At 49.2% G+C, this 18356-nt stretch overlaps 1 protein-coding gene across 1 annotated transcript in view; it reads left to right on the forward strand.

Moving 5' to 3' along the window:
• Positions 1–17941, forward strand: part of FBXO15 (F-box protein 15) — an 88911-nt gene extending 70970 nt beyond the window's left edge. The window contains exon 10 of the mRNA XM_039839663.1: positions 17900–17941. Coding sequence (XP_039695597.1) covers positions 17900–17926 — 27 coding nt within the window. The 3' untranslated portion in view covers positions 17927–17941. The remainder of the gene's footprint in view (positions 1–17899) is intronic.
• Positions 17942–18356: the final 415 nt, after the last annotated feature.

Genomic DNA, 18356 nt, shown 5'->3' on the forward strand with positions numbered 1-18356 from the left:
TCTCTGTCATTCTCATTTCCAACGGTCTCCTGAAGGTAGCATGCTCTCTTTCACCTGATGAATCGTCCTTTCGGTGTGGTTCTAAACCTGCCAATCTACTGGGTGAACGCCAGTACGGAAAGAGCTGGAAAAGCCGGAAGCAGGGGCACATGGGGCCAGTGTGCCTGGACACACAGGCGGTTCCCCATCCGTCCTGGTCCCGCTCTTCCTGAGATGCCACTCAGACTGGGACAGTGATCGGGAGCAGAAGCACACGGAGCCTTGCTGTGGGGGAATTTGGTGTTTTTCCCGAGAAAGGACGTCATAAGCAGAGCCCTGTCCTGGGGGCCTGGCAGGGTGTGTGATGCGTGACGTGGCTGCTGACTGGCTTGTACTCGTGGGGCGTTAGGTAACCTCCCAGCTACCACGTTTGTAGTTCGCGTTAGATACTTCTGGCCTGACTTCACATGGATGAATCAGAGATCTGTAGCTTTGGTCTTGGCATCAGTTTCTTAACCATCTTAAAACTCTTACAAAACTTTTTTTTTTTTTTTTAAATCTTATTTTCTCCAGAATTTAAATATAAATTGGTGTCTCTCTTTTAAAAATCTACATGCATCGGTTAGGGACTATAAGGGAATATATAAAATACGAAATATTTCTGTTCATGAGAGACTTAGACTCACTTCAACCAACCAGTTGACAAATATTGCAGAGAACCTATGTACTGCGGTCACACTGGTGAAGAAGACACATCATCTGTCCCCACGTGTTCCTTTTCGAGGGGAAGAGAGATAATAAACATGTAAACAAACACATACGAGACGATGGAGGTGCCGGCAGGTAGGAGGATTTACAGGTGAGCGTGGTGTCAGGCAAGCTGGGAGATGTACGTTTGTTCTGGATAGCTGGAGCACCACTTTCAAAATAAGGAATTCAATTTTGTTTGAATTTTTTACAAATAGGCATTGCAGAAACATTTTGTATTTTTTTTTATATCGCAAAATTATTTTCCGTCAGTGAATTTTATTTTTTTAATATTTATATTACATTTGCTTCCAAAAAAGGATTTGAGGCAATTTGGTATAAAGTGCTATTTGAGGAAAACCATTAAAATAGAAAATCGAAACGATGTAGGAAGCAGAGGAAGCTAAACACTCTGAGCTGATGTGCTGTATGTACCTGGTGACCACGACTGAGCATTACACGAAACTCAGTCTCCGAGCGGCCAGCATCGGAAGGCACCGGTGAGGTTTCCATAACTTCAGGTGCTGTGAAGGTGCCCAAGTTCAAAGGAGACAGATCATTTCCTATTATCAAATGCTCAAGGTAAGTTTACTTTGAGTCAGCCCATCCATAAGTGATAAACAACATGCCCCCCAAATAACTGGCTGTCACTATTTTATTCTCATGAAAGCTCTTGGAGGTATAGTCCACTCTCGTCCCCATTGAACGGACGAGGAAGCTGAGGTGGTGGAGCTTGGCTTTGAACTCAGTTCAGTCTGAGGCCGGTACCTGTGCTTCCGGTTTGCCACACAAACCCCTACAGGACATAGTGCCAGCGGAGCTTCTCATGCCAGGGGCCATTCCCCCCGGCACCCCCACGGGGCCTACTGGAGCTCTTCGCACGTTCGCCATGAGCTCGGGGCTCATTCACTGTCGCCGTTCGGCTTTGGAGTCGTCAGGAAAGAATTCTACATTGTCTGTCTGTTTCTCCACCCCCCCCGGCGTGGTTCCTGGCCCAGGGTGTCAGTGCTCAACACATCTTGTACACGTGAAGACAAAACTAATTACACTCAGAGCGTTCAGTATAGTGAGGGAGGATTTAATATCGTAGAGTATAAATGTCGCATGGCAGCGCTAACGGAATGCCACCAAAACATACTCAGAAAACTGCATGTTGTCACAAATGCTTGCACTCGTTAAAAGGCAAGAACAGAGAGAGGTCAGTCAGGATAAAAAATGATAGCAGAAGTGAGTAACAAGAAATAACAAGAAATAAACAACTGATGAACAAAATCTATTTATTTTAGGAAAAATTAATGAAAGTGATGAGGTTTTATTAGACTAATAGAACAGTAAACAAATAAAATTAGGACTGAGAAGAGTATGATAGTGGGATAATTAATTTGATAACTAGTTGGCATCATAAGAAATAAAATTTAATTTAAAATATCTTTTAATATTGATATGATGGGAAATGCAGATATTCATGAATTAGCAACTAAAGCAAAATAAGAAAAGTCACAAGTATAACAAGAATACTGTACAGACTTGGTAAATTCACTGGAAAGCTCTTCTAAATTAGATATTTAATTATTATTAAAATAATCATTTGAAACATCTTTGGAAAAGTTGGTAATTGCTCATGTCGTTTATGACCTAAATATACAGGTGTCCGGGGTGGTCACAAGCAGGAAACCACTTTAAAAATTTTGGTTACCAACCAAGACACCGTTTCAAGGATTCACAGTAGAGGAGACCTAATGGAATGAACTTGTCGCCGAGGGAACAGAGATGCTCCTACCTGGACCAGGAGATGGTAGGGCATCCCAGAAATTAGCCATGGCAGGACGCCACTGCATTTCAAGGCTGGAGAGACGGGGGAGGAGATGGAGTCACAGGACCCAGGCTGAACTCAGCAGCCCCAGGAGCGGGGAAGAGCAGTGCTCAGGGCCCGGCTGGCACAGTGCCCGGCGAGCAGGACTGGGCTGTCCCCTCGGCTCTAGCACCCCAGCATGCAGAGTCTTGCTATGTGCACTTGGCTCACTGGGATGGGGCCCTATGTCGAGGGCACGTTAAAGTTCACACAAGTCAGCGATGCCTGGACATTTGGTGACAGGCTCTTCCTGGAAGCCAGTGGGTCATGAACATCCGGGCTCTGTTCCTCTCTGTCTTCTAAGAAAGGATGTGGGCAGCCAGGCCAGGAGCAGAGAGGTCTGACCCACAGCTGAACCTTGGTTGTGCCCCAGCAGGGCGGTACGGGGCAGGTGTGTTGGATGCTCTGGCTGCGACCTGAGCCCCATAGCTGAGGTCCTAACTGCAGAGACTTTGGTCCTTGTTTCAAGGGCCTATAACTGCATCTCTGGCCCCTTTCTTGGTCAGAAGATCATGGTGAGCAGAGGGCCATGGTCTCACCTTGTTGCACAGGGTTCCAGGGACCGGTGTAGTGTGCTGCAACCCCCAGCTCTCTCGTGAGTTGGGGCCTCTGTAGAGAATCTACCTCTCCCATCAATGAGTATGGGTCACAGTGTGAGGGTCAGACCAGGAACCTGCTCACTCGGCTTAAGGAGCTTCCGTGCCCCAAAGTCAACACCATGTGGCGTCGCCATCACATGGGCTCGGTGAGGCAGGTAGCTGGCCTCGGGTGATAAAGGACAGCAGCTCATTGGGAAAGGGACATTCTCCCTAGTTCCAGAAGGAGCACCCCGACGATTTTGCAGTTTGGGAACTGCTGGGGGCAAGTTCTGGGCAGGCAGCATTGTCTCAGAAGGTGCTGGAAGCAGCATTTCCGGTCAGGTCACCCTCATGTGGCTTTTCTGCCATGGCCGATGTGGGCGAGGGCCCTTCCCAAGGATTCCCAGAAACGGCGGAGAGATTTCAATGGGGGAAGTTGTATTGATAGTGGCCAAGAGTCCGATGTTTCTGGATATTAATGACGAATGTGACCTTATTATGCTTGTAGCCTGGGCAGGTTTGGTGAAATTTAGTTTTTTAATAATTTGGACCCTAAAACATGACAGGAGAAAAAAAAAACAATCAAAGGAAAATCCTATGTCCAATATACATATGAACACAGAGGGAACAATTCTCAATAAAATTTTAGCCTATACCATCCACACTGAAAGAGTAACACGCTACCCCGGCACATAGAACTAGCGTATCATGCGAGTACTAACGCTTGCAAAAGTAACACAATTTAACAGCTGCTGACACCTGCTGATGTTCAACAAGTCAAAGGAGCATGAGGGCAAAGAAGTCGCCCCACGCGTGTGAGGGACAAGCCCAGCCGAGTCTTCGAGTACAGAGATCGAGGGGGCCGGCTTGTCCAGGAAAAGTGATTATATTGACGCAGTCTCTACATTCTGAGAAACAAAGTGAGAGAGAAAAAATGTGATCATCTGGACATTAAGCTGTCATCTGCACATAGCGATCCTGAGGCAGAAGGAAGAGTCCAAATGTACGCTGTCGCCGTGTGGCAGGCTTCGTCGGTTACCCTCGCCCTCGCTCTGCATGCAGCATGCTTGTCTTCCCCCAGCTTCCTACGAGTGCGGGCACGTAATGTGTGTTATTATCGAAGGGACACGTCCCACTGGCAGCGGGTTAATGGCATCATCCTTTCAGAAGAAATTTGTATAGCCACATTATATATACTATGTGATCTATGAATAATTGATGTGTCATGTTAATATAGACTCAGCCTCCCCGTAAATTTGACATTAATAAATTTTCCTACTTACATGACTAGCAGCCAGAACAAAAATGTGCTGTTCTAAAAATGAGAAAGGAATCTATAAATACCAAGAAGGTCGCTTATTTGTGGGCTTCCGAATGTTTTCCGTGTGTGACTTTTAAATTTTAAGTCAAATCGTGGGCAAGCTAAAGATCATTAATCAAACCTGCAAAATACAAAAGTGCCATAGCAATTTTTATTTGTATTGTAAGTATGATTTGTACATAATAGGTTACACAGATTTTTCAACACATAAAATATTTCCATCACCCCAGAAAGTTCTCTTACGTTTCTTTCCAGCCAATTGATACCCCACCCCGAAGCAACCACCGTTTAGATTTTGATCACGATAGCTTAGTTTGTCTAATTCTAAAGTTTCATATAAATGGAATCATAAAGTATATATGATTTTGCTTAACAAAGTAACACTTGTGTATGACTTTGCTTAATGTCTGTGAATAACGTATGTATAATTAGATATTAACATACGTATTATAATCACTGGTATGAAAACGCAGTTTGTTTATCTACTCAGAGGTCGTTGATGGACATTTGGGTCGATGGGCAGTTTGGAGCTACAGTGAATACACCTGCTACGGGCGTTCGTGTACAGGTCTCTCTGGAGGAGCGTTTCCCTTTCTTTTGAGTAATTGTGGGGCCTCTGCCGTAAGTGGCTGTGTGACGTTATAGGAGTCGGCCGACTGGTCTCCTGCGTGACTGCTCCATGGTCCACTTCTAGGGCATCGGGGCAGGTTGGTCCTCACCCTCCTGGCCTGGGCGGTTCCAGGTCATCAGCCCCAGCCGTGGCAGTGCGTGGCAGTGGTGTCTCATTGTACTTTTGATTTGTGTTTCCGTGATGATGAGCATATATTCATATATTGGACATTCGTGTATCTTTACTTTTGGTAAGATATCTGTTCAGGTCTTTGCCATTTAAAAATAAGTTTATTTCTCTCTTTCTTGTTTGGCTGTGGGAATTTTCCAGGTATTCAAGATGCACATCTTTTACCAGGCTGTTTCCTTCACCCCGAATCTTGTCTCTGTTCTCTTAAGAAGGAACGGTGTCTTTTGAAGAGCAGAATGTTAAGATTTTAATTACATTAACCACTTTTTTCCATGGTTATGCTTTTTGTGTTCTAAGACATTTGATGGTTATGAGGACAGTCTCCTCCGTTTTAAAGGCTTTATGTTGTTGGCTTTTGTACTGGGCACAACATTTAAAAAAATTAAGTGTTACTAGCTGAGAACGTTCAGAAAAGCATGTACATCAGTACTAAAACATACGCACTGCCCAGGTTTCGGGTGGCATAGGTCTGAAGGCAGGAGGGGGCCGCCTCATTACCCAGCCTCGCCCTCCAGCCCTGGGACTCCAGGGGATGTGAATAAAAGAAAATGTGTGGTGAAAATTTTTGAGAAATACAAAATATCTTTGCACATCTCAGGGTGGCTTTGGCAAGCCTGTTAGGTAAATGGGGCGGAAACAACCTTCTTATAAAATGCTTAGCAGGTGGTTCTCTCACTGAAGAATCTGGCTCCCACTGTGAGCCCCACGTTCGGTGGGGGTGGGAGGGAGGAGCCGAGGGCCCCTGGCCTCTGTCCTCAGGGAACTGAGGCACTGAGGAGGGGTCCTGCAGGCTTCCCCCCGCCCCCTCAACGGCCTCAGACGTGCTCCCAAGTCAGAGCCCTGCCATCAGCTGGTGTCCGCATGGAGACCATCTGAAATACATAAAATGTTTCTCCCTTTGTGGAGAAAAAAGAAAAAAGACAAAAAGCGCGACATTCTTGGTTAAACGAAAACTGAAGAATCTCATCTTAGACTTTGGACAAATAAGGGCTTTTATTTTAACTGGGAAGAATTCTTTTATACAGTCATTGAGGAAACGAAATCTTAGTGAGGATAGGAAAAGTAATCGCACAAACACCTGTGTGTCCCACGTCTCACAGGACGTTTGTTTTTGCCGGGTGACCCTATGGGTGGTCACACGTTGTTTTTCCTGGCAAATCTTTTTCCTTTTCTTTGGAGCGTTTAGTTAACTATTGTGATAACTTCCCTGTGAAGTCTGGATTTCCTCGACGTGTTGACTATGTCGCTAAGTCCTTTAGAGCACCTATGTGTATTATTTCTACCTACGAGGCTTTCTGCCTGGGTTCCAAATAATTTTTTCTTTGCAATAAAATTTCAGTTTTCTATGATAAAATTTTAAATAAATACATTTTTTCATATTATCAAGATGATTCTTTCAGTATTTCAGGTATTTGCACTATTTCACCAAGACGTAACCTTCCCCGTCACTGACGGCTTTTGCTGTCGGTGCAGAGAAGCCTGACTCCTGCACACAGGCACGGGCCTTGCCAGCGAGAACCAAGCGGGCGCCAGGTTCGTGGAGCGTTCTCACCTTTTCTGTTTCAGAGGTCTGCCCTCGGGCGAAACACAGCCAGTCTGCCGTGTTCCGACACCCCATCAAGTCCTGCCACAGAGGCAAACTCTCCCCAGAGAGAAGCTGAAATCCCAGTTCTGACGTGACCTAGGGTTTGAAATCTGCCCGGGGGCCTTGGTCGATGTGGATTCTCCTCTTTCTGTGCATTTCCTCATGAAGGGCTGAAACCTCAGAGGGCCACCCAGGTGTGGCTTCGTGCCAGGTAGCCCTTGGCTGCAGAGCCATTTGTGGCTCAGACAGAGGAAGCGCCCGAGAAGAATAGAGTTCGACGAGTGGAGTGACTTTTCAGGCCATACTGGTTGGCCTTAAATGTACTCCCCGTGCCGTAGTCGGCAGCAGGCTCTGAGCCCCTCCCTGCCCCGTCGGCGGCAGGCACCCCGTGGCATCCCCAGGGATGGTCACTGCTCTGTTCTCAGAGACAGCCAGGAAGTCGGAGCTGGGCTCAGAGCACGGCACGGCACGTCTCAATTCCTTCAGCTCATTACCTTTTAATTTTCTCACCTGCGAAGTGCGGCTCGTAATTCCCGTTTCGTAGGTTGGTACTGAGAATGAATAAGGTGACCTTTGGGAAAAAGCCCGTGAGCCTCAAGACAAACGTCAGTTTCCCCGGCTCTCTCCCGCACCTCCCGCAGTGCGCGCGTTTGTACTAAGAACTAGTAAGAGAAAAGATCGAAATGCAGAAAGCAGGAGGACGAGAGGTAAATCATTATGGTTAGTAATGCGGGAGGACTTTGGTTAAAAAGTTATAAACTCTGAGCAAGCCAGGATGGACAGCTCGCTACCAGGAACCCGTCAGTTCACGCAGCAAACCTGGAGCAGATACTGTGGAGCGGCTTGGGGACGCCGAGGGACGACCCACAAGTGATGAGATGGTCAAGAGGAAGGCCTGGATGAGGGCCGGGAGAAGAGGCGTGACCCCAGCAGTCATTTTTTAATTTTTTTACGCCTATGACACCTGCTCTTCCTAGGTGGTCTCCCATCCAAGTACTCACCAGGCCCGACCCTGCTGAGCTTCCGGGATCAGACTGGATCAGGCACGTTTAGGGTGGCGTGGCCGTGGACGACCCTAGCAGTTCTTGGCCATGTGGAGAGGCAGGACGGAGGCAGGCACTGACCGTCAGATGAGCACGGGGCCAGCCTCGGTGTGGGCAGAGACATTTAACATCCCCTACGCGAGAGCTTTACGTGAACCTGGAAGAGGAAACAGACAACCTCTTCCAGAAGCGTCGTGACCGCCAGTTCTCAAAACGTCACCAGCAAGGTTCCTGGACAGTTCCCACCAACCCTTTCTGTCTGCAGCAGCCAGCTGGGTGCAAGCGAGCCCCAGAGCCTCTAATAAACCTGTATCCGCCCGTGCGTGTGGCCGCCACCGGCCCTCGGGACACGGGCCTCCCTCACCCTCACCGTGTCTCATGAGGTGCCTCCCACAGGGGAACCTGGCTCCTGGCTCCTGTGCCACTGGGAGAGACGGGCCACGCCACGCACCAGGCCCTTTGAGTTTACGGTAATCATTATTTTCAGGCTGCCCATGTGATGAAATGTATTTTCATTAAGTGTGTTTTGCTGGCATCAGAGCAGCCAGGCTGCACACCGTGGCAGGGCTAACTTTAGACCCACGCCTCGGCCGCCCAGGCCTCCCTGTTCCTGCCTCTGTTTGTTGTGATTTGCTATATATACTTGGGCTAATATTAACTGGAGTAAATAGTGACTCATTAATTCAGTACCGTGACAGTTTTTTTTCTTCACTCAACTTTTTGCCATCCTTATAAAGTGTCTCCACAGAACATTAGGGAGAAATTCTGGAACGAGAACCGACATTACGATCGATATTTTGTAACTTTATCGATTAGACTAATTTCATGGCCTCAACATCTTTCCATCCTTTCTATTTTAAAATATTTTTTCCTCCTTATTTAACTGTTTCGTTTGTGTATAAGTCCTGTTAATTTCCTCGGGGTCATAGGTTATGTCCTTCAGTTCTCCACAGAACATTCATGTGCTGAGTTTGCTCCTTTGCTGAATTTGACACAATTTTTCTGTTCGTGCTGTAAGGCAAGTCCTGTATAAATATGTTGTAAGTGCTCCGTTAAAAGCGGCCTACAAAATACTAATGTTTTTAGTTGTTGATTTTATTCTATTGTACCATTAAATATAAGATTATGATTGAATTTTACACAGTTAACAAAATTTAATTCTTTTCCAATTGTGAATATAGATTTTTGTTCAGAAAATATAAAAACAATTACTGTATGGCATATAAACAGTAAATCTGTTTTATTCTATGCTGAGAATCCCTCTTTGGAAAAGTAGCAGAAGGGAGCAGTGAGTAAGATTATCCTGTTTGTGAAAGCTGCTTATTCAGGTAAACATTCTGATTGGCAAATCTAAGCAGAAGTCATGATTCGCATAAAATTTTCTTTTTGGACGGTATATGCAACAGGATACAAAGAACCAAGTTTCCCTTCGCAGGGCAGATGGAGATCAGAGTTCCAGAATAACCTAAATGGAGGGTGCTTTGTGCAGTGGATCGGGTCAGGGATGGATAAGGGGACACAGGAGGAGTTAAAGTGTCGGGAAGACGCGCCTGGAAGGCTTTTCGTGTTGAAGGTTACGTGTCTGCTCTGTGCGTGCAGGTCGAAGAGTTATCCCAGAGAAGGAACACCACCAAAAAAATGGTTGGAAATTCAGAGAAGGGACATGCTTTTTCAGAAACACGTGGGCGTGTGCCTGTGCATGCATGCATGTGTGTGCACATGTGCACGCGCGTGTGCATACACACACACACACACAAACACAGTAATGGTGCCTCGGGGCACTTCCCGTGCTGCCACACACCAAGCGAGGGACTCTCATAAAGTAGCTCTCTTCCTTACAAGCAATTCCAAAAGACTGAGCCGGAGTACCACCCAGACTCACACAGGACATGCGGGGCTGGGCTTTGAACCTGCAGCCCGGGGACTGGCTCCCCGATGTGCTTCCTCCCAGTCGCTGTGGGCTGCGGGAGGCGGCAGGTCTTCTGTAGCACGCGTGCACCTGCTTCCAGGTAGCCGGTCCAACACTGTTTGGTGTTGCTCTGGAGGGATTTGCTGGCATAGTTACAGGCTTTCATCAGTCAGCTCTGAGTCAGCCAAAAGGGAGCCGAGCCCAGGGGGCCGACATAATCAGGGAAGCTGTCGCGAGGGGAGCCGGACTCTCCCCGAAGTCAGAGGCCCCACGCCCCCACTGGCTGGTGGGCTTCCAGCCCGCCCGGGGACTGCCTGCCTGCCTGCCTGCCTGCAGCCGAAGGCTTCGGCTCGTGCTCGTGGGGTCCGGCCTGTCACTGATTTCCCTCCTGACTGTCCCCTGTGCCTCGGGCTGCTTGGCCACTGCCCACAGCTGCTCACGCCTCTTCTTTATTATACTCATCCTACTGAGTTTGCTTCTCCGGTTGAAATCTGGCTCATCCACCCACTGCTGTGTTTCCATGATGGTATCACTTTGAATCTTGCCCCGAATGCTATTTTCCTTTCATTTCCTACGCCACCATCCTTTTTTACATATTTATGATAATTATTAATGCAGTAATTTAATTTTCACGTACAAAGTATGTTCAAGAGTGAAAGACAGTGCTTCGTCACAACTCACTTATCCCCACTGCTGGGAACTGCTCAGTCTTTTCCATAAGGCTTGGGAAATATTTCTTGAAAATACTGTACATTTTAATGGGGCCAAATATTAGGGAAAAAAGCGTAGACTTTCTCTCATGATTCGGCACTGTGAACTCTACTGGACTTGGCTCTCGGCTTGAGAGCTGCCAGCGTGCTTTATTTCTGAGCCTCGCTGGTGTCTTACACCTGTGGTATCATTTAATGCTGTGTACTTTCCTCAGAAATCTTCATAAACAACGAGGAACGAGTCGTACCTCAGGAGCATCGATGACACATTTAGTGTGTCCTGACTCAGCACAAGAGCCTTTGAAGTCTTTTCTGAAAGGCAAGCGTTTGGCAGTGAGACCAGGCGGCAGACGGTGCAGATAATTCACATGCAGGAGCAGAGCTGGGTCCCGGGCCCCGGTGAGCAAGCGGCACAATGGTCAGTGACAGCCTGATGGCCCCCTGAGGAAGCATGCATCTTTTGCCAATATCCGAACAGCGCCGCACTGCCCACGTTAGTTCCATCACCAGATCCCATAGCCGCGGGGTGGCCGGGTGGGCCTCAGTACCCAGGGGTTTCTGGAGTATCTAATGTGATAACATTCAAGTAATTTATACTGGAGGGAGCTTTGGGGGCAGGCAGCTGGCCAAGAGTCCTGAGCGTCCCCGTACGTTCCTGCTGCGTACGCCAGGCTGCAAGACTGGTTCAGCCGTTGCTGGAGCTGGTCACCGAGGAGGCGAAGGCAACCACAGTGTCACTTGCATGTCATCGCTTGCTCCCCCGGGGCGGGGGACTGGCTTGTTTGTAGTTTGTTCAGAAAGCGCTGGGCCTTGGGCCTTCCTTCCTATAACGTAGCCACTCAAGGTGTGGGCATTTGTCTGGGTCTGCTGTGTCACCTGCATGGGACACGGGGACGCGGGGAACCAAAGAGAACAGGAAGCTCTGGCTAGTGCGCCGAGCAGTAAAGTCCTCTCTCTCTGAGCCAGGAGTCTTGTGTCTTCTGTCAGCTTCCATGAAACAATGACAAGTTAGCTTATTGTTTCTAAGTAGGGTAAAATCTCAGAACCTTCAAATTTCTACCAAGTGGCGTGTCTTCATTCAGAACCATGGCGACGCTCTCTCCTGTAGCAGTCCATATTAGCAATGTCAGGGCCACCAGACCCGACGTGTACTCAGCACTCACCACCGTTCCAGATGTGGCATGTACGGGCACTGTGCTGGGAACTTCCGTGGTCGTGTAAATTAGATAGTTCACTGGGCTACGTGCAACGGGGAGCGACGGACCAGAGAAGCGTTTACTTTCCTCACATGAACGAGGAGTCTGGAGTGAGCAGCTGAAGGCTCTGCGGCTCCGTTGGAGCTGCAGGATGCTGACTTTTTTGTGCCGCCACCTTCAGCATGTGGCTCTGGCTTGTCTCTTCCCCCTTACTTTCTCCTCGAACTTCTGACACCTGTGACCCTACTCACTCTTAGATCACGACTTGGCTTCTTAATTCACGTGGATAATGAAGAACTGTGGAAACGACCCCACAGACTGCTTCTTCCGTTTCTCACCAGACGTGCCCACGCACACGCCTTCTAATCTACTGCCGTTTGTGCTGCTCCGGGCGGGGGGTCCTTGGACGAGCTGCAGCTCCATCTCTTAAAACTTGTTTGAAATGCAGAGTTGAAGGCCCCACCGCAGAGTGAACGAATCGGAAACTCAAGAGGTGGGGCCGGCATCTGGGCTGCCACATGCCACAGGTGGTTCTGCGGTGTGGGAGGGTTGGAGGACCACGGCGCAACTGGACCGGCCATGCTCGTAGTGAAGTTGATTCCACCCCCAACAGAGATTGCAGCCTCCCATCTACCTAAATATGTCACCCCAGGATCCTCTGCTCTCTCCAACATTCTCGGTGTCCTTCTGTGATTGACCATTGCCATCGACACCCAGATATGATATTGCTCCATTCTTAAAACAACGGACGACCGCGAAACTCTTGACCCAGCCCTCCCGCCAGCCAGGGACCCATTGTCTTCTCTCCGTTGCAATGAGGCTCCTCGAAAGAGTCGTCTGTCCTCACGATCGCCACTTCCTCTCCTCTCGTTCTCTCTTCCCCGACCCGCGACTCCATCAGAACCGCCCCCGTCAGGAGCGGTGGTGACGGCCACGTCCGAGCCCCGCGCTGCCCGACGCCTCAGCAGCACTGGCACAGTGCCAGTGAGTGCCCGCGCGGCCTTGCCCCTCTGGTGTCCAAGAGGCGACTCACTCCCAACATTTATAAAACTAAATTCTTGCTGTTCACCCCCAAACCCGCTCCTCCGGGTTCAGCTTATCGCCATGGCTTTCCGGGCTGGAACTTCGGGCGAGTCGCCCTTGGCTCTCCCGTCCCAGCACACATCCGGTCTCCCGGGGCGTCCCGATGACTTCGTTTTCAAAATCTCTCCGGTATCAAGTCTCTTCTCGGTTTCTCCTTCGGCTCCACGACGGTCGCATCCACCGTGATTCTTGTCTGAATATTACAAGAGCCTCTTCCCCCTTCTCTTGCCTCCTTACCGTTCATGCGAAACGTAGTCGCTGGAATGATCTTTTAGAGACGTCGGTCGGATGTGCCACTGCCTTGCTCGGGACCCTTCGGTGCTTCCTCGCTTCGCACCGAGCGAAAGCCGAAGTCATGCGAGTGACCCACCGTCCGTGCGGGGTCTGGTCCTCCACCCCTCTGACCCTCCCCCAGCCTCCCTGATGGTCTCGGGGAGCACCCGCCTTCTCCCGCCTCGGGGCCATGCCTGGCTCTTCGCCAGACGTTGGCGTGGCTCCCTCATCTCCTCCGGAGCTGCCGTAAAGTCACCTTCTCCGCGAGGTCCACTTTATCACACCACTTACGACTGCTGCCGTCACTCCCCAAACTTCCAGTCTTTTTTCCTGCCCCCACCACAGCACGTAGCGCTCATTATTAATTGGCACACTCCCTATCGCGTTTGTTCCTTATCGTGTTTGTTTGCCATTGCCTCCCCCCGCAGGGTGTGGCTCCATGCTGGGGTCTTGCGCTCCCCGAGGCATGAGAACAGTGCCTGCTGCGTGCAGGCTCTCAGCGCTGCCTGCTGAATTCGTGATCACTCTTCTCTCAAGGTCACAAAACAGCTCCTCTTCCTTCAGTTCCAGGCAGGCAAAGAAAGAGGACGACGACGAAGCGATGAAGAATAAGAGGATAGGTGGAGATAAGGAGGGGCAGGAAGAGGAGGAAGAAGAAACAAAAAAAAAAAGCGTTTATTTCAAGGGGGAAAAAAAACTAGGAATATCTGCCAACCTCTGCCTGTGTCTCACTGGCTAGAGCTGAGTCTGTGAAGGTCAGCACTTTAGCCGAGACTCTTGTCACATTGAACAAAATTGGGATTTAGCCAGTAAGAAAGAAGGAGAGAATGAACACCGAGTAGGTAACTACTAGCACCTCAAACATGGCAGTATCTGTGTAACCGCCCTTTACATAGACGTTGCTGCTTCCTCGTGATAGACATGGGTTAAGGGGTCGAGATGCCCAAGTCACAGCGGGGCTACGTTGCAGAGCCAGGATGAACTCTAATGCCCTCAGCTCTGTCCCGTTATTGCTAACAGTCATGTACAACTGCTCAGGGCCCTAGACACCTCTTCATTAATTGAGTCAACTGAGAGCTCTCTTTTTGAGTACCCTGTTTCAGTCTCTTGGGCTCTTATGACGAAATACGTAGACTGTGTGGCTTAAGCAACAGGAACTTATTTCTCACTGTTGAAGAGGCTCGAAATTGAGTTGAGGGTGCCAGCATGGTCGGATTCTGGTGAGGACCCTTTTCCGGACTGGCAGAGGGTGCCATGGTGGGGCGGGGGTAGGCGGGTGGGTGGGGCTGAGAGAGAAGCTTTCTGGCTTCTTGTACGGGCACCGATCCCATGATGGGGCCAACCTCATCACCTCATCAAAGGTCCCACCTCCTAACACCACCACGTTGGGGGTGGGGCTTCCACATGAGGATTTTCTCAGGGAACGAATGTTCGGCCCGTAAAATATTGTACTAGGTACTGTGGATGGATGTATTTGATGCTTTTTGCCATTAAGAATTTTATACTCCCATGGGTGTGGTAAGATATAATCACATGACTAGTAAATTAATTACCAAAAAAATCTAGGTTATTAGAGTTCAGAGAAAAAGACCATCTGGACTGGTCTGAGGCAGCTTCAGAGAAGAGTGGGATTTGTTTGGGCCTTGGAGAATGGGTCCACACAGAAGAATAGGGAGGGGCATGGAGGTGGCCAGAAATTGTCTGTCTTGGTAGAAATGATTATATGTCCTTTCTTAGGACAAATTCTGAGAAATAATACTGAGGAGATTAATTATAACTTTAATGGATGCTGACGCAAATGGAGACAGATGACTTTAATAAGTGTGCCGTTGGTACGTGTACGAGTTAGGAATATGGATGAATGGGAATTTATAGCCACCTCATCTCATTAATAAAAAGAAATTACTTGGTTGGTAAGCTCAGGGGTGCGGAGCCCCCCAAGGGCAGGGCCCTTGCTCTCCGCAGTCTTCTTCCGGGGCGCCTGGCGCAGCACCCCAGTTTGCCGGGTGGACCAAGGTTGGGTGCATCGAGCTTCGGAACCCGCCACACACACATGGACTTTTCAGTAATGCCTGATTTCTTAGTTTTTGTTTTGTGTTGTTTTGCTATTTTCGTAATTATCGCTTCCTCATATGGGCAAACCCAGCTGCTACGCGGCCGTGGTCGCTTGGCCCAGGCGGCCGCATGAGCCAGAAGATCCACCCACGGGCTGGTCCGACGCAGCCAGCCGCCCCGCAGTGGCTTCTCGAACCCGCCGCAGACGTGCTGCCATGCAGCAGACCCAGCCAGTGCAGCCCTGCGCAACGGCCCCCGTTCTCGCTGCTCGTGCCCGAAGCGGGAGTTCTTCAGGCCGAGGGAGAAATTTCTGTTTTCGCGCGCACACGCCTGGGCAGGCCGAGGCCGGCTGGCTTTTGCCGCGCTCGGGCGGTCGCGTTTGAAGGCGTGCTTGAAGGAGGCCCGTGCGGCGTGCTCCTGGACGTGGTCTCACTGCCTCGCTCCGGTCCCTGGTCATCTGGAGGCTGCCCTAAGAATCCCCTCGCTCCCCTTTGAGCAGGAGAGGCAGGGGACAGCCTTGGCCGGGCACAGCCGTGTTCTGCACGGAGCACGGTGAGCCGGGCGGGCCCGCTGCTGCCAGCAGTGGTGGGTGCAGCCTCCCGGGGCCCTGCTGTCCTTCTCGGCTTAGGCGTTGGTCGACTGTTCTGGGCCGCCGTCCAGGCGAGACTTCTACCTGTTGCCAGTGGCGCGTTAAATGGTGGAATGACCTATTTCACAGGTCTAGAATAGAACATACTCTCATTTCTGAAAACACCACCTGTGTAGCACTTCCTGTCCCAGCACCTCAGGGAATACAGGACAGACAGGGAGGTGCTCACACTCTGTAATGGGAAGACAGGGTCATTTAAAAGTTAAATTAACCAAAATTAATATGAGTGCTCGCTCAGTAGGTGGTATCTGGGAGCTGAACATTCTCCTCTCTGCTTATCTGATCTGGATGTTTTTATGTGACTCAGAGCCCCGGAGGAGGTGGGGTCTCTGCCCCCAGCTCTCCGCCCCTCCTCTGCCTGGCGTCCTCTGACTCCGGCCGTGGACCCTGCCTTACTCGGGCTCACTTTCCAGATCCGCTTACAGCCCTTCTGCTGCACGTGCACCAGAACACCTTCCCACTTCTTGTTCTCTGCTCGTATTGGACCCCCTGGCTCCTCCGATGACCCCACATCCACATGCAAAGCACCTTGAAGTCATATGTTGGGGAAGACATCAGGGTTCCTTCTTGTCAGGGCCGCCACCACTTAAAAAGCGTTTTTTCGTTGTACTTTTTTTTACTGGAAGGCTGCAGGCGGCTAGTGCTCACCAAGGCCCCGCTTTCTCTACTGACTCGGCACGAGAAGACAAGAAGACTCTGCTTCCCACGTTCTAGCAATGAAATGGGAAGTGACAGGGGAACTTCCAGTCTGGGTCACTTAGGAGCTTGTCTGAGTTTTCTAGGTTCCTTCTCCCTGCTGTTGGAGCAGCACAGGTGGCACATGTTGAGAGAAATGCGGCCTGGATCCCTGAGTCATCGCCTGGATCCCTGAGTCATCGTTTGGATCCCTGAGTCATTGCCTGGATCCCTGAGTCATCGCCTGGATCCTTGAGATGTCCCGGAGTTTTTCACTGTTGTGTTGGTGAGAAACTTCTGCTGAGTCACTGAGATTTGGGGGTTACTTTGTCACTGATGGAGAGTTTAGCCTATTCTTCCAGATTTAGAAGCTATTCACAAATGTTTTCCCAAGTGATATGCCCAATGAATTCTGTGTTTCTCTGGAGATACAGTCAGTAAGGCTGAAATGAAGTTTACTTCTTAGTAACATACTTTTAGAAGATGCTAGAAAGTTATTCTAGGGAAAGGAGATAACCCAGAAATAGAGTTGTTTGTAAATGAAAGAATAGACTTGGAGAAACAGAAGTTCTGCCTGGAAAAGTTCCCATATGAGAAAAGGGAACGAATTCAAACTTACAGATGCAGAGGACAGTGACTTATTTGGGGGAAGAGAGATGAATGAAACCATAGATTTAAGGGCACAGAGCCTGTATGCTAAGGGACGAAGAGAAGGCTAAATGCAAAAGTGTACAGCAAATCCTTGAAGACCCGACGGGCCCCATTCGTCAGCGGATGTTATGGCCCCTGCGGTCCTCCTTGGACTCTCATTAGATGCTCGGTAGTCTGGACCAAGGGGCATAGGACAGAGGGAGAGACAGAAGGCAGAATGGAGGTGTGCCACCAACATGACTTTCAATGCAGAGGTTTCTTCAGTTGCAGATTCCAGGACGTGTGACCCACTTTGTAAAGACCAGGCCTCTCATTAACCTGTTGGAATAGTAGTGTCCAGAGTGACAGCTGGAAAGGATTTCTCAAGTCATCTGCCTAACCCTTTTGCTTTGCGGAGTTAATAAGAGACTTGAGCCAACTTCTTTGTGACAGCTAGGAGCTAAGAAACATGGGGATGGCTTGGTACCCCAAGGGTAGGTCACCTTTCCAATCTAGACCCTTCTGATTTCTGAGCATGGCTTCTACACTCTTGTGACTCGGCCTCTTTATGGGTTAGTGGAAGTGATTGCTTTACCATTAGGCCTTGGTGGTGTAAGAACACACCTTGTGTTTCTGGTCCAGTGGAGCTTTTTGCCTCAGCTAAGATCATCTGCATATTCCCCCCCGCCACCCCTGCCACCCCCGCCACCCGCCTCCCCTGGTTTTAGAGTTTCATTTAAAATTTAGACTTCGTTTATGCTCTTTTAGTCCTACACACTGACTTTCGGGTCAAATAATGATGATTTTTATTCTAGGAACTTCACTTGTTGATTGTGAAATAGGAGACCGCCGGGGCCGACATGACTGTAAGTCAAATATTGTACAAAATACCCTGGTGCTTGACTTTAGGTTGATGATAATGACTTTGGCTCCACCTGGAGAACACTGAATGATTAACTAATAAATCTGCAATAACATAATTTATACATGATGACGATTGAAGTAACAAGAGAACCTCAAGGAATAAATATTTTATGTAATGACTTAACCATGTAGAGTTCATTCGCGAATGTTAATTAGGATCCTGAGGTTGAATTCCCGTGTGTTGCGAAGTCAGTTTATGCTAAGTGATCAAATAGATAAAGAGTAATGATGCAGCGTTTGTAATTTAACTTACTGTGGTCTCGTCCGACCAAGAATGTGAGATCGCTCGTAGCAGTTAAACAAGCAGCTCTGCCCTCCCTTCTGTCTCTCAGAGGAAACCAGTTGTGG

The sequence above is a fragment of the Pteropus medius genome, unplaced genomic scaffold, assembly GCF_902729225.1.
Source record: "Pteropus medius unplaced genomic scaffold, Ma_sr-lr_union100, whole genome shotgun sequence".
NCBI classification, from domain to species: domain Eukaryota; kingdom Metazoa; phylum Chordata; class Mammalia; order Chiroptera; family Pteropodidae; genus Pteropus; species Pteropus medius.